This window comes from Alosa sapidissima, chromosome 24 (assembly GCF_018492685.1).
Source record: "Alosa sapidissima isolate fAloSap1 chromosome 24, fAloSap1.pri, whole genome shotgun sequence".
Taxonomy (NCBI): domain Eukaryota; kingdom Metazoa; phylum Chordata; class Actinopteri; order Clupeiformes; family Clupeidae; genus Alosa; species Alosa sapidissima.
Window position 1 is genome coordinate 17002527 of NC_055980.1, and position 25769 is coordinate 17028295.

At 42.2% G+C, this 25769-nt stretch overlaps 2 protein-coding genes across 3 annotated transcripts in view; both read right to left on the reverse strand.

Annotated features, from left to right (window-relative positions):
* Positions 1–4314: 4314 nt before the first annotated feature.
* On the reverse strand, positions 4315–6128 carry dkk1b (dickkopf WNT signaling pathway inhibitor 1b). Its single transcript, XM_042082987.1, has 4 exons — positions 5846–6128; positions 5572–5713; positions 5310–5450; positions 4315–5113 (listed from the first exon to the last, which is right to left on the reverse strand). The coding sequence occupies exons 1-4, from the start codon at positions 6041–6043 to the stop codon at positions 4857–4859; spliced, it is 738 nt and encodes a 245-aa protein (XP_041938921.1). The 5' UTR covers positions 6044–6128; the 3' UTR covers positions 4315–4856.
* Positions 6129–9115: 2987 nt separating this feature from the next.
* prkg1b (protein kinase cGMP-dependent 1b) overlaps positions 9116–25769 on the reverse strand; it is a 148900-nt gene continuing 132246 nt past the window's right edge. For both annotated transcript variants that reach the window (XM_042083346.1, XM_042083345.1), the window contains exons 10-18: positions 15132–15228; positions 13396–13535; positions 13131–13220; positions 12720–12861; positions 12161–12324; positions 11720–11842; positions 11569–11631; positions 11405–11471; positions 9116–11026 (exon numbers count right to left, since the gene is read on the reverse strand). In XM_042083346.1, coding sequence (XP_041939280.1) covers positions 10928–11026; positions 11405–11471; positions 11569–11631; positions 11720–11842; positions 12161–12324; positions 12720–12861; positions 13131–13220; positions 13396–13535; positions 15132–15228 — 985 coding nt within the window. In that variant the 3' untranslated portion in view covers positions 9116–10927. The remainder of the gene's footprint in view (positions 11027–11404; positions 11472–11568; positions 11632–11719; positions 11843–12160; positions 12325–12719; positions 12862–13130; positions 13221–13395; positions 13536–15131; positions 15229–25769) is intronic.

The window sequence follows — 25769 nt, forward strand, 5'->3', positions numbered from 1 at the left end:
TATACATTTAAAATGGAGGATATAGCATTTTGGAACCAAACTTTTGTGTAGGGTCATTCAGAGGAAAGTGTTTTGAGTTGTCACTAGTTAAGATGACAACCTACACTACGGAGCACAAAGATGTTTTCAGGTTGTCTAAATTAGAATTAGAATTGTGGAAGTGTTGAAGATGCTTCACAAAAATTTGACATTGAGGAACCATTGAGAAGGAGGTTTAGTTTAAATTCTAACTAATTTAGTTACAATTCTAGCTTTACTTTTTCTATTAAAATGGGTGTGCATCCTTTTCAAGGTTGTTTTAGTGAGGACCTCAGGCATGAGATGTTGGTGACCTAGAGACTACATGAAAGGAGACACCACTTGTGTCTCTGAATAGGTATTCAAAAAGCGGAAATGGTGATTTAATTAGTGATTACTGCTATTGCCAGTTCTCTCTTTTTTCTCATCAAGCAAAATGTCTCCATTCCTTTGATGAGCACATCTGAGGGTGCTCGTGGTTGGTAAAGGCAACAATTTCGCTGCTCCTCATTGGCAATTATCTTCAGTCGTCAAAATTAAAGACATGTTCTGTGACATCTTCATCCATGTTCATATTACACGTCCGTCATGTGTCTTCAGGAGGATCTGGCTCAGTTGGAGCCATTCTAAGTCAAGCACTAGCATGCTAACATGCTAGCACACGGCTTTTTTGTGTGTTAGCCAGGCTATGTTAGCATCTCGTGTAGCCTACCACTGCTGCACCTGTTTTTGACTCCTCTCAAATTAAGTAATTACAGGCAGTAGAAACCAAAGATTCTAGAACAGAGCTCCGCTCTAGAATCTTTGGTAGAAACCTTGCTTAAAGACCCTCCCCCCCCCCCCCCCCCCCCCCCAGCCCCAGCCGTAGCCAATGAGATGAGGGCGGAGGCCTGAGAAGTTAGAAGTTGTAGCCTAAGAAGAAGAAGAAAGACTATTGGTTAGCAGGTGGATCCAGCTGGCTGATTACATCTCTTTTATTCTGGTAAAGGGTTTCACTGTGCTTTTATTCCAGTTATTACAGTGGCCCTGCTTTCCTGTGGGGCTTCCCACATCAAATGGCATGTCTACTTTTAATGCCATCAAAAGGGTGAATCTAAAGAGGTAAATAGGGCAATAGTGAATAACCTAAACTGAAATGTAGGCCTATGCTTAACCAAATGCCTAAACTAAATGTATACCGAAGGTCTACCTAAACTAACACCAACATGTATTCCTAAAACGCACTCCTCTTAGTAAGTTTGGTTGTTTATGCTAGAGACACTGTAAATTAATACACATTTTCCTTTATGGTTAGATTGAATTATTGGCCAAAGCAGAGTTCAATCATTTCAAGTTTTTATTCCAAGATGATTCCCCACAGTCATGTTTATCTGTTTTTACTTAAAAACATGATTCATATGACTCAAAAAATAACAAAAACAAGCAAACAAGTGCTCAACATGTTTTCTGGTATGTTTATGCCTAAAGCCATTCCAAAGCCTGCACAATATTACAGTGATGTTGTAAACCATTAAACGGGACATACTTTACTAACTAAGTCATGGTCATTTTGCATTAATATGTTTGTGTTTTTCTTTCCTTCAGTCTGTTCATTGTCAGGCCACAGTTACTTAACTGTTTGTCAAAAAACTACTATGTTCTTGTAAGTGTTGACTGATTCCCCAACTTCAAAGTGAGCCCAGCTTTTGAGGCAGTCTGCAAACATTCACACTGTCCCGTTCGGTGGCTCTCAATTGCTCTGCTTTTCTTTTACAACACCCTTCTCCTCAAATCTGCCCCCCACCACCATCACCACCACCACCATCTCACATAGCAGTTTATCATTGGGAACAGCAACAACAATGAAAGGGAAATCCATACTTTCATGTGGATGTTTTTAACGGATTAGTTATGAATGAATGGCAAAGGTTTGGCACACTTAGACGCGTGCGCGCACACACACACACACACACACACACACACACACACACACACATACACACACACACACACACTAAAGCATGGCAGTTCAAAAAGCTTCTGACCTGCTTTGGCATTTGAACAGTTCCTCCCACCTTTCTACTACTCGACCCCTCTATGATTCTCTCTCTCTGTCACACACAAGCACCACACACACACACACACACACACACACACACACACACACACAAGCACCACACGCACACACACACACACACACACACACACACACACACACAAGCACCACACACACACACACACACACACACACACACACACACACACACACACACACACACACACAAAGCAAGAAGAGGGTTCCCTTTGCTGTATGTGCAGATGGGAGTTTTGTGTTTCTTTGGCACCATTGTGCCGTGTGAGAGTCCATCCACAGATGTTTTGGGTCCCCCCCCCTTGCCGCCATCGTGTTGACAAAAGCTGCTAGAACATTCCCCAGCCGAGAGCATGTATGGAAGTGGGAGACAATCGCAAACTGAATATCCTGCGCTTTGAAATGCCTATATGTCTGTGCCTTTTGGCTTTTGTCTCTCTTGACAGCTCGAATCAAAGCCTGAGAGAAGCCTGTAGTTCCTGCTTGTCCACAGAGGGATGACATAATGGGAAAGTAAAACATTGAAGACCAAAAAAAAAAAAAAATGGAGGAAACTATGTTGACAAATTACTTTGTTGACTTATTTCCATCCCAAGTTGACCTATGAGATACTGTACCCACATCAAGGGGAAAAAAGGCACAAGATGGACAAGTTACTGTTCTGATGCAATGTTATCGCATGTAATCATGTTTTTCATATCAGTTCCATGAAGAGACTGAATTTCCAAAGTAATTTATAGTCTTAAAATCAACAGCCTGCAGTGCCAACAATTTGCAGTGTTTTTGTTTTTGGGACACCATGTCACTCTGTTGTCAGTTATTTCTCAACACAAATCATCCTGAGGGGGCTCCGACGATTCATATCTGATCTCTGTGGAGAAACAGACGATGAGGTTTCACAGTGCGCTGCTCTGTAAAGCTCATCCATATGGTTTCCAGAGAGGATGGAGCTGTGTGTTTGAGACAGGGTGGTGTGTGTATGTGTGTGTGTGTGTGAGAGAGAGAGAGAGAGAGAGAGAGAGAGAGAGAGAGAGAGGGACAGAGATAAAGTGTGTGTGTGAGAGAGATATAGAGAGAGGCAGAGAGATAAAGAGAGCATGACTGCTTGTGTGTGAGTATGTGTAGAAGTGTCTGTCTCTCTCCATGTGTGTGTGTGTGTGTGTGTGTGTGTGCTGGACCCCTCACCTGTGGGAGATACCCACGCATTCTCTTTAAAGTAGACATGAAAGTCCATAAAGAAGTATGGCTTGATTAGATTTGTGACAGCGAGCGTATGCTGTCATGCCATACATCACACAAAATTACTTGACCCAGAAGGAATTCCTCACGTAAAATGGAAAAAACAGCAATTCTGCCCTTTCTCTGTATGTACTTGGAGAAAAAAAACACTTGCTATGGATAATGTAAATCATTCTAAAGAATGTGGCTGCTTTCTTAGAATTTCCCACCTTGATGAGTCACAATTTCCACTTCTAACAAATCTTCCCTCTTTACTATCTCTATCTTTGACAGGGCGCTATCTCCAATCTGGACACCTTCTAGAGGCTTCCTCACCTGTATTTGATCTTGGGGGTGCTGAACTTTGATGTGAAAGGCCATGGCCGTTGGTGGGGCCTTGTAAACACACCACATGTTGTCAGTGTGTTTAAACCAAAGACTTCTAGTTTCTTGGAAAGGAGGTGATGTGCTGGGAATTAAACGCTGAGCATTGTTGGGGTGGTGGCCATTCTGTCTGGCTTCATATTTAAAGCGTAGCGGAGTCACTGGTAGACTGTATATTATCTCCTGCTTTAATCATGGTATTCACTGATGCTCCATGCTGTCCAAAATGGAACCTCGCACGGGAGACTTAATGATGGGAGCAAACTTCACTCAATCTTTTTACAATTTCTGCTGGACCGAACTTAGAAATAGACGTTCTTTAGACTAACTATAGATATGCTAACATCTAAAAATAGTGTGTTATGCAAAGTGCGGCCTTGTCTTGTTTTTACGTTACCTCGCATCTGACCCTGATCTGACTCAGTTGGTTTTATCTTGACCTCCTACATGCCCCAATTCTGGGCAAAACAGTGAAGGCCACTATTTCATTCTTCACAATTGTGGTTCTTCATCTCACAGATCTATTGAGAGTTGTGGGCTATGTATGCATTGCGATTGTATAGATTCACCAAGATTTCACCACAAATAGGAGGACAAAATAACCAATGCTGCTTTATATGTCACTTAAACTTTACACTCTTTATTTAAAATAAAAATAGACATTTTATATCAGATTCTATATTTGTAAAATCACATGTTCTCAGAAAAAAATACAATAGTTAAAACACACACACACACACACACACACACACACACACACACACACACACACACACACACACACAGACACACAAACCCACGAATGATGCACCTTCTCTTGAAAATTGCTGTTGTGACCCAGAATGACCAGTTTAGAGTTAAGTGCCAACATCAGTATGGTATTTACAATATACAGTAATTTACTGCAATCATGTCTCAAGTTCCACAGCGAAACAATCATATCTACTCTGCAATAAAGTAAATAACAAAAAAAATAAAACAAACAAACTCATCCAAACAAAACCAACAGAGTATCCCTTTCATAAAAAGTCTCTTCAGCGTACTGTTCATCAAATTGTGAATAAAAAGAGTTCAGCTTTCAGAGAGGCTCAACTCTTCAAAAAATGGCCCCCCTCAAGATAAAGAAATCCCATGGTCCACTTGCTCCATTCCTGGTGTCCAGAGCTCAGTGGCGTTGGCACGTGTGGAGGCTGCGCGCTGCCTTACTGTTATGCTGCTCGCCCCGCTGCGTCCGACAGGACAGGCCCTCGGCGCAGTCACACCTCTGGAAGATCTCCAGGCCGTGGCTGCCTTTGCGCTTGTGCTTGGTGCACACCTGGCCCTCCCTCATCACCGGCTTGCAGATCCGCGACCAGAAGTGCCTGGCACAGCAGAAGCCCTCGGCACAGTCTGATGACCTCAGACAAGTATCACCCTCTTGACCTGAACAGGCATTCAGAACAAACCTTTGTTAGGGACCAGTCGGTCAGATTCACCCTCAACTATTCTTACGGACAGTAAATAAAGCATGCAGTGTAGTAATATTACTAAGGAGTAATATTATTTGTAATAGTGATATTAAGGCAATAATATTCTCAAGATGCTCATGATGCATTTGACATAATGAGAGGATGCTCACCTTTCAAAGTCTGAGTCACATCCTGTGGTGGTGCTTTGGCCTGCACTTCCACTGTGGAATTGTCCTCGTTTGTGGGGCTAGCCAGGACCTCCTCAATCCCAGTTTGCTGCACAAGGTCGAGATCATTGGCTGTGCACAGACCTATGTGGAGAGAAACCAAGGGCAGAGACAAATTAGGCTACATTCACACACCAAAAAGAACCACCGCTAATGTAATAAGAGCAAAACAGTGTGAAGGGAAAGGGAGGAAAACTAAACCTACCGTTGCTACAGTGATTGCCAGGGCAACACATGGCATCCCGGGTGCAGCGCTTCCTGCGTCTCTTGCACTGGAGGCAAGCGCGTCGGGAGACCAGGCAGTACTCATCTTCAGAACATTCTTCATCAGCAGCGCAAAGGACAGGCTATAAAGAGGGCAGAAGTTTGTTTTTAAAAACACAGTTCGCCTCTGGAATTTAAAGTTATAACAGGAGCAACTTTTGCCGGCACTGGAAAACAGCTGTTCGGCAGTGCACGAGCACCAGACGCCTGCTTACCTGTGGAGTGTCAAGGGCCAAGTTCTTAGTCCCGCTGTCAAGTGTCAGTTCGTCCGGGCTCGCGCTCACGGCGTGAGTGGAGCTCACTACTCCGGGGATATTTTTAATCGCATTCGAGTTGAACAAGACAGATCCTGCAAATGCAACGTCAATGGCCAGAATCAAGCACAAGGCAGCGGTTGCAGAAAGGCACAGCATTTTGTAGTCGTGGTATTCGCAAGTCTTCAGAGAAATAAACGGAATGTAACTGGTCCGTATGGAAGTATTCCTTGGAAAAGGTAGGTGACTCTCCTGCACTGAAGACACTGATGTGCTAACAGAGGCTTTATACATGTGCAGTTGTTTGCTTTCCCGCCCCCGGCTATGTGTAACAAAGGGGCGGATGAAATTTCAAAGAGCTGCGCGTCATGACCCATCCTACAGGAGCTAACCATTGGCAAGGGTTTCGCAATGTTTGTGTACAATTATCAGCGATCCGCCATGAGCTGACATCAAACACGCACCGCAGCCGCCCCTCTTAAATTGGAACGTTATTCCGTTTAGACTAGGATTACGAACCAGATAGAATAAAGTCATGTTCGTAGAGCCGGAGTTATTACGGGACTAATGAAGACATTTGTTAACTTGCACTGTCAACACTCCCGATTCACATGCACTAAATAAAAACACACTTTGTCCAGACTATATTTTATTTACATGCCCGAAGGACACATGCTTTCAAATCGACTGAGAATTTATTTCTTGCGGTTATTAGAAATTCTGGAATCGTTTCAGCCATTTATGAATAAAATATGTAATGTTGCCAATTTCAAACAACATCAAAAGCCAAATAGGGGTGCCCATGGTTATTTTGAAGAGGTGGGGATGAATGGTTATTCAAGATGTTTTCTGTCCATTAGTGCTATTTGAAATGTAATTGTAACAGATGAACTTTGAAATGCACTTGAGTAAACTGGCGGTAAAGATCAAAGGCGATATGCAAATTGGGGAGAGTGGAAAAAGTTTACTGACATAATTACCATTCAGTCTAAATGCTTTAAAACAAATACAGTTGATTAGCACGGGTCGATAAGGGATTGCTGTCTCTGAAGTTTAGATGCCGCCAATTCAACGCCCATCTCCTATGCCTTATCTGATTCATCCTTCTCATCCTTATTCATAGTTGCCCTAAAGCCTCAAGCTTCACCCGTCTGTGTGTAACACTCAGTGTTGTGTAGGCCTAAAGGGTACGAGTTTTAAAAACGTTTATCCAAAGAGCATGATATGTGATCATTGGGCTAGCTGCCTGTGCATTCTACTTGAGCATTAGTTGTGCAGATCAATCAAAAGAATTTCGGGTAGCACACAGACCATTTGCAAAGACCATGTTTAATTGGCCATTTCGAGAATGTAAGCCTCCTTTGATAGAATAATTGCAAACAAAGCGCATTCAAAAATGCGTACCACAACCAGGGTAGCAGGGATTCTTTTCATTCTAATTGTCACCTTCTTTTTTCTCATTATCACGCCAGCTCTTCTGGTCAGCTGTTGGTAGGCGCAAAATGCGCTAACGATTTAACAGTTTCAAAGTGCATGTCTGCCAAATACTTGGGATAACCTCCCAAATAAAAGGCTTTGATGTTGTTGACAGAGGTTAGTTATAATAGGCGACAACAAGACAAACGTTGAATACACTTCATTAAACGTGAATTGGCAGCATTCATCCCGGTTCTTTGGTCCCTCGGCTTTGTTTTAATTGTACATCCAGTGCTTACAGTGGTGTAAAATGAAGCTTGTGTAAAGCACCCTTTGATGGGGGCAGATCAAACAGAACTGAAACCCCATGTCTTAATCAGAGTTCGACAGGCAGACCATTTTCACAAACAGTCCATTTGCTCGGCTTTTAGAGGCTTTTAACAGACATTGTGCTCAGCAAATTCATTTAGCCCAGTGCAAGGTAATCCTGTCTCACAAAAATACTTGGTCACCACCAAATCCACTTGTTCTACAATGGGACCCCCAACTTAGTCTACTCGGATCTTTAGAGTCCCTAAGCAAGCTGAATTATTGGCCACGACTAATTGGAAATCCGGGAGACAAATATATTTGATGTAGGTACTGTATACAATGTCAGGTGTTTCAGATGTTTTTGTATCTCCCTCTTGTGGTGGTAAGTAAATACAACGTTAATTAACATATTAACTGTTCATTTTAATTGGTCGTGTTTCGTCCCGCCTTATGCCTAGGCCTACGTGTTTGTGGGCCATGTCTCGTCTGTTCACTGAGGTAACCTATCTTTGAAAATGTTGACAGTTTCATGTTAACGTGCAGAGGTTTTTTTTAGAAATAAAGAAAAGCGTTCAAGCTAAAATTGTCCTGTGTCTAGTGGTAGGCCAAACTAAATCAATATGCTAATGTCGGGCTAACATGATGTTGATAATTAATTTTCACTAGAAACAGGATATGTTTAAGCAGTTTTGGACGAGCATTCTCTTTTGCTGCGTTGGGTATGTTTTCTTTCTGTTTCTAAAAATAACTGGAACAAATAGCATTCTGGAGAATCGGTAGCTTAATGTGTTTTACTGTGCCTATTAAATTGGCAAACATCGCTCTTCGCTACTCAAACAGACTAATTTATCAAAGGAAGTCTGTCCCAACCAAGCTGTGAACTGGGGTCAAATATGTCGCCATATTGGCCACCACCGGCCGGAACAGCATCTCTCTGATGTGGTTAGGAGACACCTGAGGATGAACGGCGGGCATTCTCATGCTTTATCTTAAGAGGGGGTGAGATAAGGCGTTGGCTAATGATAAGCTTTCCATCCGTAGGCTGTTGTTGGGGCTATTACATTTCTTTCCAGAAGAGAATGAGCCGGATACCATTCTATATCTAATACCAGCCACAATTATTTATGGTTGAATATTCTATGCATTTCAGGACAAATGCTTGTAAATGTTGGTCAAAACCATCCAAATTAACATAGTGTAGATGGCTGCTGTTAGACGTTAATTAGCCTATATTGCTTTAAAAATGAATGTGTTGCCCACCAGCCTTAGTACAGTAGCCTAAATGCAATATATATACATATATATTATAGTATAGAGTACATGTACCAGTCTCGCTGAATTTATTATTATTTTTAAAAAGTACCAGTCTAGCTGAATTTAGACATCAAGAACAGTTGACAGCTAATACTGGTCATTCAGTCTCTACTTTCCCCTCTCCTGTATTCTGTAAACAGAAACTCTATTGCTTTCTCACATTGAATCAAACTGAGGCAAAAACATCTACACATTTGAAAGTTGTCTTTTATTGTAAGAAAAAGGCATATAAATAGCTGAACCGTTTATAAAAGCAAAGCAAAGTAAGGACATTTCTGAGTGGTTGGACATTGCTCATGCAGCATCGATCAAAGACAAGAAGATATTTTGGATGCCACGAAAATTTAAGGCACTTTCACTGATGCCAGTAGCCATGAGGTGAACGCAGAAGTGTGGGTGAGTGGTAGGTTACCTACAAGAGGTAACATGAGGAGGAAATTGAATATTTTAAAGACAAAAATAACAAACAAAACACAAAACCACCAATAGTTGGAAAAAAATCATATTTTACTCTAACAAGACATTGTTCTAGCAGTATCACAAAATATCAGTACTGAATATTATTAACACAATATTTACCTCTGGTCCTACAATAAATAATAATAGTTCCTCGTTTGTATTCCAGCACAGTTTCTTCATGGGTTCATGATATGAAAATCTCCAAGAATTCACTTGTTTCTTTGTTTTATGTTTGAGTGAGGATGATATGGATATGGAGACTAGATGAAGGCCAGATTCGAACCAGAAACTAAACTAAAAAAGGTTTGAACTACAAGGATAGTGGAAATGTGTTATTGGTCTTGTAATGTAGTGTTAGGGTTCATGTAGTCAACTCTAGTATGTAGTGTTTTGTCATAATTTTTTGCTGTTGAGCTAGGCTACTGAAAGTCGTTGGTTTTCACCAATCCTCTGGTCAATGTCTGCCTCCTGGTGGTGAGCTTAGGTAGGCCTCCTACAATACCCAAAATCATTTATTTCAGACGTGGTTCAAGTCTTTTCTTTTGTTTTGTTTATCTCTCACCCGCTGTATTGGCACAGGTAAATTCCAATCAAACATTTTTATTGACTCTATTTTATTTCAGTTATTACTTTTTAGAGAGAGTTAATGAATTTTTCTCAATTCTAAGTTCATTTCTTCCCTTGTGACTTTCCTCATTAAAAAAAACAAAAAACAATCCAATATATACATATGACGTCATCACTAGTCCCCACTTAATGTCCACTGGCTTCAATATCAGGGCACAGCATGGAGACTTTATTACTCTATCCAGGGGCCAGTCCCATTGCAAATGTTATCACAGAGTATTGTTGCGACAGCTCATGGGCACACAGCTGTACCATGGCAAGGATGTCAAGCACTCAAGCATTGTGTAGGATCAGAAAGAAAAGTGTGTGGAAATCTTTAGGAAGGGGGGGAAAAGTCTCCAATTGTGGGTCTCGTAGCTGTGCCGCTGGAAACAGTATTGATGGCGGCGATTGATATTAATAAATAAGAAGCGGGCAGTCTGCTGCGTTTGACTCTCCACCCCTGGCCTGGGATGAGATGGCTGATGGCGATGGGGAGGGGTGAGGATGATGAGTTGTGGTCAAGATGACAAAGGTGATGGGAATGGATCAGTGATGGCATCCCAATGCCTCATGGATCGAGAGAGAAAGTGAGTGACAGAGAGAGAGAGAGAGAGAGATTGAGAGAGATAGAGCATGGGCCAAGGCACCTGGGTCGACTCGTGTGGGCAAGTTAAGTTCTGGTTCCTTCCCCCACTCCCTCTCTCTCCGCTTTATCTCCATGTGTCCTCCATCTTGTCACTGGCGTTCGTTAGACTCGTCAGCTAATGTGTGGCGTAGTCCTCGCGCGCACAGAAGAACCAGTCCCTCTCCAGCACACAATCAATCACTCACAGTTTTAAAAACTCTCCTGCATGGGTGGGACTGGAGACAGGGGGGTGGGTAAATGTGTCGGGGGTGATGTGTGTGGTCAGTCTCTGGAGAGGCAGGCACAGTTTAAAAGTCTGTGTCCCACCCTGAGTTATCGTCTGGAGGTGGGTCTTCACTGTCCTCCGGGAAACTGTCAAAGTTGCTTGTGTCGGTTGGAGATGAAACCTGGAGTGCAAAAACAAACAAATAAATAAATAAGCAAGATGATTCTATAAAGCTATAGAATATTAAATAGGAATGGCAGCTGATCTATTTACATAATTTAAAAATGCACTCTGTGATTCTGTTTTGGTGACACTTGATGCCCCTAAAAGATGTGTGTTGATTGGCTAAGAATTGCATATGGCTCGGTCCAAGCCATGTTTGCTTCCCACAGCCAGGACTGTGTACTGAACAGCTCAAGCTGTGAGGACCAATTCACTAAATTAGATTAATGGTATATACAGTAGGCTCAGAATCATCTATTCTAGGGTGCATCTTTACTATGTTGAGCAATTGAAAATGTGTCTTGGGAATTCTAGATCTTCTACTTCTTGGACTTACCCCAGGGATGATTGGAGGAGCTAGGGTCATCTTCCTCAAGCCTTCCCAGTTAAACCCCTCAAACCACCTGAGATTTAGAGACAAGCCATTTCCATTCATTTTAGATCACATCAATAATCTTTTTTGCACAAGTTATTTGGAAATGTGTGCTGTGAATGACTTACTTGTGCTTTTGGATGTCTTTGACGCCGTTTTTCAAATTTCCTAGCCTCTCCGAGGGATTGTCCCTGTGATGGATGACACACACTGGTAAATGCTTGTTTTTAACAAAAGACCACACAGATTATTTGTGTGTTATTTCCCAGACTAACACACCTGCATAGTTTCTTGATTAGGTTGCCAGCATTCTTGGTGATCTTCTTTGGAAATTCTATCATGTCAATACCTCTCAGAATGATGTTGTATGTCTTCATTGGATCAGGTCCCGAGAAAGGCGGGCTACAAGTAGTAGAGTCAGCACATTAGCACCTAAATATGTACAATGTCTGAGCATGAGTGTGTGTGTATGTGTGTGTGTCTGTCTGTCTGTCTGTCTGAATGACTGACAGAACAAGTACTTTACTGTGTAGTTGTAAAACAGATATAATCAACTAGTCATATCTAGGTCCATTTATATTGATTAGCCATGTGTGTGTCTGAATGACTGACAGAACAAGTACTTTACTGTGTAGTTGTAAAACAGATATCATCAGCTAGTCATATCCAGCCCATTTATATTGATTAGCATAGTACGCTAATGCTAGCACCAGCATTTACCTTCCTGTCAGCAGCTCATACATCAAGATGCCAAGGGACCAGTAGTCTGCTGAAATGTCATGACCTTTGTTTAGGATGATCTCTGGTGCTACATACTCCGGCGTGCCACAGAAAGTCCACGTCTTCTTGCCAAATCCAATCTTTTTGGCAAAACCAAAATCTACCTAAAAAGATAAACAGGAGGGCTTCCTATAAGAAATCCATTCTAGTCAGTTTCATACACACAGTTTACCTTTAAGTCCACATACAACTAGAGAGGTGACAGCCTGTCCCACTGCCTTATATGCTATTCTGAGATCCCATAGGCATGTCTCAATGTTAGGGTCTCAATTATCATTGAAAGCAGCTTCCCAAACTGTGTTTCTTTCTTTACCCTAACTCTACATTAGCAAGAAATCGAGTAGGCCAACACTTAATCAGTGAACTATTGTAGCGTGTGAGAAAGTTGCACAGCACATCTGTATAGCACATCTGCTAGAATTTCCACAGTACATACTGTAGCTTAATTCACAGTGTATGTTTTGAAAAAAAAAAAAACAGGCAATGTCTCTCTACTCACCAGCTTGGCATAGCCTCTGTGATCCAGGATAAGATTCTCTGGCTTCAGATCCCGGTAAATGATTCCTTTGGAATGCAGGTAAGCGAATGCTTCCACTACACAGGCTGTGTAAAACCGTGTTGTGGCGTCCTCAAATGAACCCCTGCCATGTGAGAAGTATACATAGAAAGATTTAAACGAAGAGAAATATCAAATCGAAAGTTTTGATACAGCTTGGTATGTCATATTTGTCTGTGCCGAGATTAGGATTTCCTTCCTGTTATCTGCACAATATTTAATATTAACCTCCACAATACTAGTCTTCCCAAATGGAAAGTAAGCCGTTTCTAGAATAGTCCAGAAATCCACTTGTCTGCGAAGTACTGTTGTACCACATGTGTGCTGAAATGTATGTGTATGTGTGTTTCTTACCTGTCCCTCAGTATGGTCCATAGTTCTCCTCCCAAACAGGCCTCCATAAGCATGTACAGGTACTTGCTGTCTTTAAACGTCCTGTATAATCTGAGATACAGGGGAGAAGACGTCATTTGGTTAAATGCTGAATTGTAATCCGCATGTGGTCATACTGTAACAGGATATACTGGTTACGCATAAAAGTGGTGTCCAATCCAATACTGTATTTGATACCTATTTGCTGTCTCATTTTATGGCATTAGACTTTAATCACGTCATCTACCTCACGATGAAGTCGGAGTGAGCCTCTTGCATGATCTGCTTCTCAGAGCGGATGTGCTCCTGTTGCCGAGTGTCCACAATGTGCCTCTTCTTCAGAATCTTCATCGCAAACGTTTTGGTCTCCTCACTTTTGAGCTGAACCTGAGAAGCAAAGGGAACTATGAGATACCTCATTCTAAGTTACTGCTAATAGGTGAGACCTAGACCTTTTTGACATGTGTTTTTTTTAAATATATTTTGGGGGCTTCGCCCTTGTTCTTGTGTTTGTATAAGGAAGCAGTGCTCACTTGGTATATTTTCCAAGCCAAATACTGTTTTACTGACATCAACATTCTGAGATCATTCAATTTTAATGTATATAAATAACATTATTATTGTAGAATGCATGTTTAGAAAGAATTCATTTATGCTCATATGTGGTAGAGCACCAGGTTATACACATACTGCAAGAAGGAAAACAACAACCAAGACCTTCTTAATTTAGAAAGTGAGTCATAGTCTATAATTGACTCTCGGGTACTAGAAATAGCCTAGACTGGGCGAGGGCATTCTTTACATTGCGTATCCTCTGGAGCCTTAACGTGTCAGGGGTCACTTGATCTCTGAACTATCTAGTAAGGAAGTACAACGCAGGTGAACATGATGCTATGCACCAGAGGGCTACTTGTTTTCAGAGTGGCATCACCACGACTAAAATAGGCTCGGCGAGGGGATTCCGCTTCAAGTAAGCGTCACTGGGCTTTTCCTCTGTGCCACTTTGGTGGAGAATTGCAAAGTCCGCATTGCGACATCGCCCCCTCACCCCTTAACCCCTCTTTCCTTTTTTGCAATCATGCTTTCTTTTTCTCTTTCTGTTTGAGTCTTCCTTTCACATTCGGAAGGAGTTCCATGTTGTTTTTCATCTTCCCCTCCAAGTGCTACTCCAAATACTACATTGCAGCCAGGGATGTAGTGGTAAAATAAGAGGTGGATAAACTATGAATTATGTGATCACGATAAGATGATATGAATGACTAACTCTGCAGTGTCACAGTCTATGACTTACTTCTCAGGTGCACATCTGTAAAACAGAATGCAGGGCAATCTTAAAAAGGAAAAAAATCCCACACCCAAATTGCACTTCACTTCTATCGTCAATACTTTTTTCCAGCTCTTCATAAATTACATACTGGTAACCCTTGTAGCATCCATTTTAATTCTAATTTCATTAGATGTCCTAAGCTGTTACAACATGGGAGCCGGTGCCGCTCTACTTCAGGGGGGATCCTATTACTTTCTCTGCAGAGTCAGTGGAAAGTTACCCTGAATAGAGAGTCCTGACATTCTCCTGCCATTCTCATTCCTCTCCATGTGGAGAAACACAGACCAGTGCACTGCTTCACAGATGGAAACACATTTGTTCAGGTATTAATTGATGGTTGTTTCCATCAGTGAGAACCTCTCATGTTAATATTTCCATGACCAAAGTCTATTCAGACTTTGCTAGCACCAGCATTTAAGCACTTGGTTTAGAAAATGTTCATCTTCATTTTAAAAGGGTTTAGGCATGCAGGCTCAGACTACATTTCACTTATATTTCGGTATAAGGTTATGACAATATCCCATGTTAGAGATATTGGACAAAATTAAATACACTTTTGAAGAACCTGAAAGCAGGTCATGAGAATGCACAGAGAAGAAAAAAATGGAGGGAAAAGACAGAGGAAGAGGATGAAAAAAAAAAATCAAATTTCCTACCAGCTCCACGCGGCCGAAGCCTCCAACCCCAAGGGTGTCGACGATATTAAAGTCTGCCAGCTTCAGGTTGGAGTAGAAGGCGTTCTCTGCTTCGTATCTGCATTTTTTGACATGGAAGAAAGGGAACTTCTTAGAGGTCTGTATGGTGTAGGTGATGGGGAATGATAGCAGAGGGAAGGGTGTGGGCAGACTGGTCAGTCTCTCCCTCTCCTTGCGCTCCCGAACGGGCACGGGAAGCAAGTCACGCATTGTAACACCACCGATATGGTCACTTGGGCCCCACCAGGAAAAGTTCAAGTGCACGATCAAACGGACCCCTCTGAGTATCACCAGCAGGGCGACAGCGACCAGAAGTCGGCAATAGACGGCCAGTGGCCTGCGGAGAATATCACAGTTTTTTTTTACGAGTATGTTCGGCAAAGCGTCAGCAGTAGTCCTCTCTCGAAGGTTGAGCTAAGGAGCCATTTCCATTTTACATGTTGCAGTTTGGCAAACTGGAAGGTCCGAGTGTGGAGGAACAAAGAGTCGTCCAGATCGCTCGAGTCTCTCTGCATGAAGGTTGGCCCTTGTAGATCTCACTCTCTCAAGTCCTACACAGTATGCCAACCACTGGACCGTCTTTTGGGCAGCGCCAACACCTTATAGAAGCTTGTCCCCACAACACAACTAAGCTGTGTGAATAGGACCAGACTGAAGTTTAAATGAATAAGGGCAGTCTGAGGTCTGTAGAATAAGATGTAAAACCATGCCCCTTGCAAAAAGTATACCTAGTCAAACCAAATCTGCAAGCAAATCAAACGCCCAAAAACCCTACAAGAATGTCCAGGCCCCACTCACTACAAGAGGTCTGTACTGTTACCATGCACGCTGTAGAGTGGCGGAGCGTCCAGGTTCTCTATCACTAAAAGCAAAGTGCTTGGAGCCAAAACAAGAGTCCAAACGTGTCTCCCCCCTCTCTGCTGGCAGTAATAGTGTCTGGATGATCCCCGTGGTATTTTTACCATGTGGTCGCGCAAAGGCTATCCCCGTCGGCATCGTGCTCGGTGCATGACCGCCTGCCAAACACACACATCAATCATCACTGTTGTCGCTTTCAGAGACTAATCAAAGATTGCTCTTGCAAGAGGGCACCCAACTGTGAGCTGTTAAAGTTTGTGGGTATCTTTTTGCTACTCTCATTCCTATTTAATACGCTATTTAATACGCTGATCAATGACCAGACATTATCGACCATATCTGTGCAAACACAGTGTAGCAAAATATCTGGATTGTAGTCAAAGTGATGGTACACTGGGGACATTTTGGGGCTAGAATCAAGGACATGGAAATAAATAGTGTTGTCCAAACAGTTTCTACAACTAATGCTCATATGCACTTAAGGAAAGTTCACCACTAAAAATCGTTACCCTTAGTGTTTCACCATTCAGTTATAATTGCCGATGGTATAATTAAATTAAATTAAAATAAAATTCTCAAGAAATGCACACTGGTACCTGTCATAATCAGCTACTCTGCAAATGTAACCATGCCATCTGAAATGGCAAGCAAGTACATTTCCTTTTGGGTTTTTTTTGTTTGTATGGCTTTTCCAAAACCTATTAACATTAATGGAAACGCAGTGTTTTTCGCCCTCTGGGGAATGTGTCTCCCGTTGTCTCTGTAAGCTATCAGCAGGCTTGTTTAGCCTTACACACACTCCTCAGAATAGCCTGTCCTTCTAGCCGACAATCTCTTGATATGCAAGGGATCTGCTTCTGCATGATGTCACGATACCCATACTAATGCACACGAGGCGAAGCTATCATGTTTTAGATCTCACTGGCATGAAGGATATTCCAGTAGCAAATAAATCTCTCTTATAGGATCATAGAATGCGGTTTATTTAGGGACCTCACCTGGCCAATTTTAAAGCGGAAAATGATTATCACTGTACCAGCATACACAGACCACCCATTTGGGAAGATGGAAGGCACAAAAGCACATATACATAAACAAAAGCGAGTTTTGTAGGAAGAAGAGCAATACGCCATTGAGGGAGAAAGCGAAGTGCTCGATATTTTTTTTTTTAAATCAAGTGCATGCAAACAACAATGGCATCAGGCAAAACAGACACACATTCGCACATACACACATATTCTTTATCACATACACACACACATATACACACCTTACTCTCTCAGAGTACCCCCCCACCACACACACACATATTAACAAGTTTAGTATGAACCCTCCTGGGTAATCCCTCTAGCTGAGCTCAGGGTCGAGGACAGCCTGAGGTAAATGTGCTGAAGGTTGTATCAAGTACAAGTACGTACACGCTACTGAAATGGAACCGAGCAGCTAAGTACTGTTGATAGCTCTCAGTTACCCACCTCTACCCAGTTGAGCCATGCTGCCAAGTCTGTGGCTCGGCACTAGCTGGAGATGTTTTAACATTGTATCTGCATAGTATTCTAACCATAATTTACTATTTCATAGTAAAAATGTACCTTTTGGTCTTACAGTGGCAATCTGACTACCTAGAAGCCAAGTAAGGGATAATGGACGACACGGTGGTCTGTTCACAGAAGTTAATGCACGGTCGAGGTTGTAAAACGGCCCCGACGCGAAGTGGAGGTGCATTAAACTCGTAGTGCATTAACTTCTGTGAACAGACCACCGTGGAGTCCATTATCCCGCTTATTCCACTGTTGCCACTTGCGTTGTATTCATTTCCTGTTACAATTTAAACGTTTTAATCGCTAAAACTGTAAAACTGTTTGTAGAACATTTCTTCCGACACATATCAACTAATTTCTCAACTCACAAGACAAACTGCCGTTACTAGTTCTAAATGGATGGTTGCTACGGCCAAAGGCCAGTCGTTAGTTCTATCTCTCCCGTTGTCAAGCGGGCGTATCCCAAGATTCTGATGAACTTTAGCTTTGAAACATCGCTTTTACTTAGTCTGCTGTCATCCATCTAGCTAAAAGCCACCTCCGTCATATGCTACAATGTTGCAATGTTCTGAGCGTTTGCATTTTACAGCTCGGATGCAACGTGACAGTTCATTTAAACTTCACAACGAGTTCGGCGAATTAATATACAAGTGTGATACGGCCAAAAAATTGGATCTACTTCATAGGTGTGCAGATAACATACGGTTAATGGTCGTTCTAAATTACGTAGGACAATGGGAAATTCAACCAAGCAGTGGAATAAAAAAGGCATGTAAAAAAACACCAACCAACACTAAAGCTGATACTGTTAAACCCTTGTTATCTGGGGTCTTTTGACATTTTATTACTAACTTGGCATCTAAGAACAACAGGCCAAGTCAATTGACGGTTAATACAACATCTTGCCAAAGGACTGCAGTTGAAAATTAACCGGTTGGCTAACACTGGCACATTTGCAGAATTGTTGATCAATGTGTGTTATCCTTATAAATAAATAAATGAAAAAGACTGTGTACAAAACCACACTGTGTTTTAGCACAGAAAGTGTATGCTGAAAGGCTGATGTGGAAGAAAGGTGTGTTTATCTAGCCTTCATCTGACCATATACGATACTAAATAACTTGAAGATGATATCAAAACTAGTTGCTTTTAAAACATCCATGGAAAAAGTGGAAAATCACTGCATAATATTGCTTTAAATTTTACATGTAACTACTTGTCATTTGTGCTTAAATTACACTACCCTCATGGCTATGAGGCCGTGTTTTTTAGGACTGCCTTAATCTCCTGTTATGTTAGAATGTCCTGGCAGTCACATAGATGAATTGAAACAAGTGGGTTCTAAGTCTAAGTTATCTGTGGTTGGCCCACTGACTGCACATGGTGTGGGGCTAGGCTGTGCCCGAGTAGCCAACCTTGTTGATCGGCAGGAGAGTGATGTGTGTGTGTGTGTATGTGTGTGTGTGTGCGTGTATGTGTGTGTATGTGTCTCCGTCTCAGAAACCTCCAAGCAACAGCTGGGAAATCCTGAGGCCATTAATCCCCTGGGGAAGATTCAGCCAGACCACAGAGGTGACTCAGGGAACAAACACACACACACACACACACACACACACAAACACAATCCCGGACACAGACAAATACTCAGGCTAAACGTGCTGCTATGCCAACTACAAAGCCTTACTGGAAATCTCTGGACACTTCTCCACATTCACCGCATGTACGACCACACACACACTAGCACAGGTCTGACTTACCGACGCACATTGCACCACACATGCACAAATAAACATACACGTTGCCTCACACACACTGTTTACAAAGGCTACCAATGCAAGTCTTTACTGGAAATCACTTCATATAGAGTAACATGACATAATATGTACCAACACAGATGTTCTCCTCTGTTCCTCACAGATGTTCTCTATGTTGACAATCCTATATACCCGAAATCCAGATGTTTATCCTAAATCCATATGTTGACAATCCCTATTGCCTAAATCCATATGTTTACCCTAAATCCATATGAAGGGTTCAGATGCAAAAGCCTCTAAATGCCACCTAAGTCAAAAATGAGATAAAGATGGTGAGTGAATGCTCTCCTCACATAGTATACGTTAATCAAATAATTTAACTTCAAAACACATCAAATAATACTCTCTTCCTGGTCTGAAATATCGATTTCTATGCAAAAACCTATAGGAACCGGATTTTAAATGCTCATTTAAAAGAAATGTGGTCAGACGGATTTAGAGGGTTTTGCATCTGAACTCTTCATATGTTGATGCCTAATAGCAATACTATGATAAACTATTTATACAGCACTTTTTGTACAATGACTGTGGCTCAGAGTGATTTACATCACAAAATAGCATTAAATACACCATACAAAAGTATCACAAAACAGCCAATAGGACACGCACACATACATTCACACAACCCTACACATAAACACACGCACACAAACATCCGCACACACACTAACACACAGTACAGAGACATGCAGATGCCCACGTATTACCAGTCACCTATACACACGCATGGCCTTCCACTGTACTGTTGTTAAATCAACACAATGCTGAACTGGATTCCCCTCAGGCAATATTTGTGTATGGGTGCATGTGTCAGGGATGGTTGGTCATTTTATGCTCCTTACTGGAATCAAAGACAAGGGGAACAGTTCAAGGTGTAGTAAGGTGGTTGCAGTATAAGTGACTGGTCTGGTCACCTCTCCCCAAGGCTGTGTAGTCTTGACCTGTCTTTTCCTGGATAAAAGGCCGACACCACTGCCAGGTCAAAAGGTTTATATAGCTTCAACAAAAGAGTTATTCTGCACTGAAGTGGAACAGTGGTTAAGGTTGTGCTAGTCATTCTACCGTGACATTAAAGGTTGAGAGAGCATGTGTGTGTGTGTGTGTGTGTATTTCTGTCTGTGTTTGTGAGTGCGTGTCTTCTTGTTTAAATTCTTGTGTGCTTGTAGTCACATACTGAATCCCGTAGTGGATTCCACATCAAAGTACAAACAGAAATAAACCGAGCCGTCAAAACTGGTCCTCAGCATAAACACAGATGGTAATTCACTCAAAAACCCAGTGGGCACCCTCCCAGTGTTTAAACAGCCAACGACAACCGACCATAACTTCTGACACATTCATCAGACCTGTGTGCTCCTCTCCTTCAGTGAGCTTTGTTTTTTCGGTTGTCGTGGCAACTGACCCTGACCCCTCTTTTCCCCGCCACTCTGCCATGCTGTCAGAGATGTCACCTGACATGTGTCGGATTCCCTCTCTCTCTCTCTCTCTCTCTCTCTCTCTCCTTCCCACCCCCTCTCCGCGCATATCTCCTGCTTTAGCCCTTAACAGGGCAGAGAGAGAGGGGTAGGGGTAGAGAGAGAGAGAGAGGTAGAGAGAGAGAGAGGTAGGGAGAGAGAGAGGGGTAGAGAGAGAGAGAGGGGTAGAGAGGGAGAGAGAGGGACGGGTAGGGAGAGAGAGAAAGAAAGAGGGGGTGGTAGGGAAAGAGAGAGAGAGGGGTGGGTAGAGGGACATGCAAGAAGGTCACATGGTACGATTTGTGAGCTGTGGAAAGGTAACATATAGGGTTAGGGCTCTCGCGTGTGATATGGAATGGTGTGGGGGTGTTTGAGGGGGTGTCATTTGTCTGTGTGAGTGTTTGAGTGTGTGTGTGTTTGGGGGGGGGGGGGGGGGGTTATATGGTGCATGTGCTGTACTGAAAAGCTATATGAAGGCCTCCACTACCACTTCTTGGCCAGGGAGAGAGTATGCAACCACATTTTTCATGTGATTTCAAAGATCTTAGTTTTTACTGAGATCTATAGTGGGTGCAAAGTCAACATTAGAACTGGAGATTTGTTCAAAGTTATCATGAATCAGGGAGCTTTATATCATGTCAGCAATGTTACTAACCGTGAGCTACACTGTTTGATTTTTTATGTAAGACTGATGATGGATGATATGGACACAGTGTTTGAGTAGCAGAGTGATGCACACACCAAGGTGACCACGACTCAATTGAAATGTAAGTAATTTGTAGGCATTTTGCCGTAGGTCAGGTGTTTTCATGTGGAGACCAAACTCAGAGCTAAATGTTCCATGAAAGCTGAATCCTGAACTTTGTGGAATGTGGAAAAACACTTTTCATGGAATTTCCTTGACAGGTTTATTCCCCTCAAACCCTTGATCACCCCTCCCATCCCTCGGCAGTGAAGGCAGTTACCTCATATCTAGTGTGTGAGTTTAGCTGCTTCTACCTCTCGTGCCAACGGCGGGCGTCCAAAACTACCCCACTGGCCCCAATCTGCCCCGAAACCCCTCGTACGTGGTGAAAAACACCTCGACCCCTGAGACAATGGCCACATTCCTCCCGTCCTGCCCTAGCCGACTCCTCCAAAAGCGCTAGCACGGCATCGCGCCACAGCTGTGCAAATAAACCACCCAGACGTCCATCGCTTCGCCGCCCTGGCACCGGCCACTCTCCTTCGGGGTCACTGAGCCGCTATGGCCCCCGAGGGCCGAGGGTTTGACCTCCTGTTCCTGCTGGAGGCCCCCAGAGGTGGCGTGCGTTGGCCGCGTCGCCAGGTGTCTGTCCACAATGCCCGAGCGGCCAGTGCACCTGACTCGGAGGGGGGAGGGGGGGTTGTGTATGGGTGTGTGGGTAGGGGGAGGGTGTGTGTGTGTGTGTGAAGGGGGGGGGGGGTCATTCCCTGACCTGAAAAGAGTCTGAGGCTTTGGGGCTCATTTCTTGACCTGAAAAGAGTCTGGCTTTTAGGCTTTCAGAGGGTCAGTGTGCGATACGATGGCTTAGTGCTTGTCACATTGCATTTGGACTCATAGTGATCATTTCGTACCTTGAACCTCTGTAATGCAGGTCTATGTGTTCTCCAGACATACATCATCGCTCAGCAGTCAGAAGCAATTATCTGTCAAAATTGCAAGGACTCAACTGCAGGTGAAATTGCCAGTTCATGCTGAAGAAGAATGTCTGGCCCAAAAAGATTAAAAATGCCCGTATTGGGATTAAAATTTTGTTTTAAAAAGTGAATGCTTAATTTTTTTAGAGTGCAGTCCTATATCTTATCTAGAATATATCCTAATATGAGGATTCAGCACCCAGATGTTAATTTAGTCTGCACTCTAGTGCTCAGTTTCACCTACTTCAAATAATAATGTTATCAAGAAACAACATTGATCAGAACCTCAAGTGTGTCTTTCAAACCAGAGTTTTATAATCCACATTATTAGATTAAGATTATTATTATTATTACAACTAAATCCACAATCTCTAAACATCAAATATATAACACCATTACGTGTGTGTTCAGTGAAAAAAAAAGAATTTTTGATCATATTCATTACAAATTCACATTCTGATCACTTTTCACTGAATTGGACTACAAACACCTCCATGTAAGGACACTCTTCAGTGCATACTCTTGGCCATGACTCCTGAGAGAGAGGGGTGGCGGGGTGGGTTGAATATAGATATTCAGACACTGACCGGCCACCTATGTCAATCCTGTGCAGTCCTCCATACTTTAGGCCATGCTGCAAATAACAGATCCGTGTGATCTATGGCTCTGAAAGGGTCATTGGGGGGCATCGCTTACTGTGGCTGTAATTGTCAGTGATCCAGGTGAGGTGGCCTTGCTAAAAGGCTGCCAAACACACCAACATATATAGCAACAGACAAACAACATAAACAGAACAAATGAAAAGTGGAAATTACATAAGCAATATTACAACTTTTCATTAATGTGAAATGTTCCTCAACTGGTATGGGGTCATCAACTGATAAGTATAATTGCTCCAAATAATATAAAATTATGTGATTCGGTGCCAAATAATAACGTTATACAATTTATAAACAAAATAAAAAATAAAAATAAGCCTAAATTTAATATAAAGATGATTGTTTGATTCTGGTTTCCAACTGGGAGTTTCTCAGAAGTGCACTTGGACCATGTTAATTGTCATATGACAAAGTGTGAAGTAACATCATGTGTTCCTTACATGTGTTACATATGACCAACAAGTAATAACTGGCTACACGAATATGAAAGAAGAACCCTCACATGATCATGTAAACATTCTGCCACACGACATCAGCAGCACACACTTCAAACAATGCAGGCACACAAACAAGTCCTCTCTGTAGTCCTCACAATGGCCTCAACAATGAATAGAAGCATTTATGAACAAACACCCATCCCCTGGGCTATATTTGGGGATGGGTTATAGTTTAATATTCCACACATAAAGCCAAGCCTCTAATAAGGTAAGACCTGACTCTTGGACATCACACACTCTAGCCAGTCATAAGACTAAACCAGATCAAATTACACATATTATACCGGCCACTGTTGTCCTCCTTTCCACATGGGCCCTGTCTACGTGTCCGAAACCACTCTCTGTCAATCACATCATGACCAGCGGGGCCAACTCTTTAAGGTGCCATGTGTAAGAATTGAGGTAAAAATATCCAAAAGATGAGCTACACGCATCAAAAGAATGAGAAGAAATAAGGGCGATGATGTCATTAAAAAAATAACAAGGTATAGTGCTGCAGAGATATCAACCTGAATTAGCATGCTAAATTACTAGCCACAGCCCGACAGGTGTCATAATACCAGTTTCGGCCATGGGAGGCAGTATGCGGACAACATAACCGCCAGCCAAACTGCAATACACGTGTCTCGGTTGTTACTCTAGGGTAAACCAGCTCACTTTCTGGAGGTATACTGCCCCCATCTTTTATGGAATGTGGAGTATGAATTGATTTTTGGCGGACATTACACATGGCACCTTTAAACAGTAGGCATCCATGCATTGTTTTTTTTTTTTTTTATATATATAAACATGGCGGCTGACCTTGTCACAGTGATAATGGTGCTATTGGGTAGCTATGTGAGTCTGTGTGTGTGTGTGTGTGTGTGTGTGTGTGTGTGCTTCAGGGCCCCCCCACTGGTACTGAAGACGGGTACCCAAAGGCCAGACACCCAAAATAAAATCCTTACATAAGAGCCTTGCTAGATTGGGTTTCCTCCATGCACCGGCCCTAGGCCCGGCTCAGCTCCCAAAACTCTGGTCAGCGGTCCCTGAAGACATGTTTTCCGACGACCAAGGGGGAAATGAAGATGGAACCTAGTGAAAACAATAGCCCCCTACTCCACACTACACCCCCACACCCCCACTGGCCGGTATTGGGCAGTTTAAATCCAGCCGTAAGGTCCTTTGGTGGTATTCAACACTCACAACTGCAGGGATGGATAAGCCGCCAAGGATTTGCTGTTCGTTTATTATTAGGGCTTGAAAGTCTAACCTAACCTTAAGACGGAAGAAGGCTTTGTCAATTATATTATAAGTCATTATGTAACAACTTGTTCTGCCCTGAAAGAAATGTAGCCCACAGCAATTAGGTGCGAAAAACTAGCTCCAACGAAATACCAACATATCCATAGAACCACTTTATACAACAGCAAAAGAAAACACTTTATAATAACTACACACAATTCATCATTTATTAAGCATTTGTAAACTATTAATAAATGGCTTGTTCATCATTTGTAAAGTATTGCTCATACATTATTTCTCATCAGTAAAGAATTTGTACACACAGTTATAAATGGTTTGTTCATGGTAAATAAGCCTATATTTAAAATAGGTTTATAAATTATTTTTAATACTTTGATGTAATATTTCCATTATTTAACAGTTGTTACATATATGCACTAATGATTAGTTAGGATGTGGATACATGTTTTATAAACCACTTCCTAATACTATAATCATGAATTATAGTATTAGACGGATGAGTAGTATTCATCCATTGTTTCGTCCATGGTTTCGTCTCTTATCTAAATCTAACCATGGAGTTGACTTTGGCGGAGAGCTGAAGGGGATTGCTGATAGGCTGTCCCAATCAGTGGTGCCTGCACAATTCAATCATATTTGAGAGGGAAACAACAAATTGAGGGTTTCCGAGATTTTTCTTTTTTCCTTTTTAGTAGTTATGGGTACTCACGGTTATGGATAGAAATGTAGTGGAGTAAAGAGTATAATATTTGCCTCTCAAATGTACTTGAGTAAAGTCATGAGTACTCCCCAAAAATGATACTCGAGTAAAGTACAGATCCCTCAAAACTGTACTCAAGTACTGTACTGTACTCAAGTAAATGTACTCTGTT

Excerpts from the sequence above, each read along its gene's own strand:
- dkk1b (XM_042082987.1), bottom strand. The coding sequence starts at position 6,043 with ATGCTGTGCCTTTCTGCAACCGCTGCCTTGTGCTTGATTCTGGCCATT. Across the intron at positions 5,714-5,845 it reads TGGCCCTTGACACTCCACAG|CCTGTCCTTTGCGCTGCTGA; the intron begins GTAAGCAGGCGT and ends CCCTCTTTATAG. Across the intron at positions 5,114-5,309 it reads TGTGACTCAGACTTTGAAAG|GTCAAGAGGGTGATACTTGT; the intron begins GTGAGCATCCTC and ends ATGCCTGTTCAG.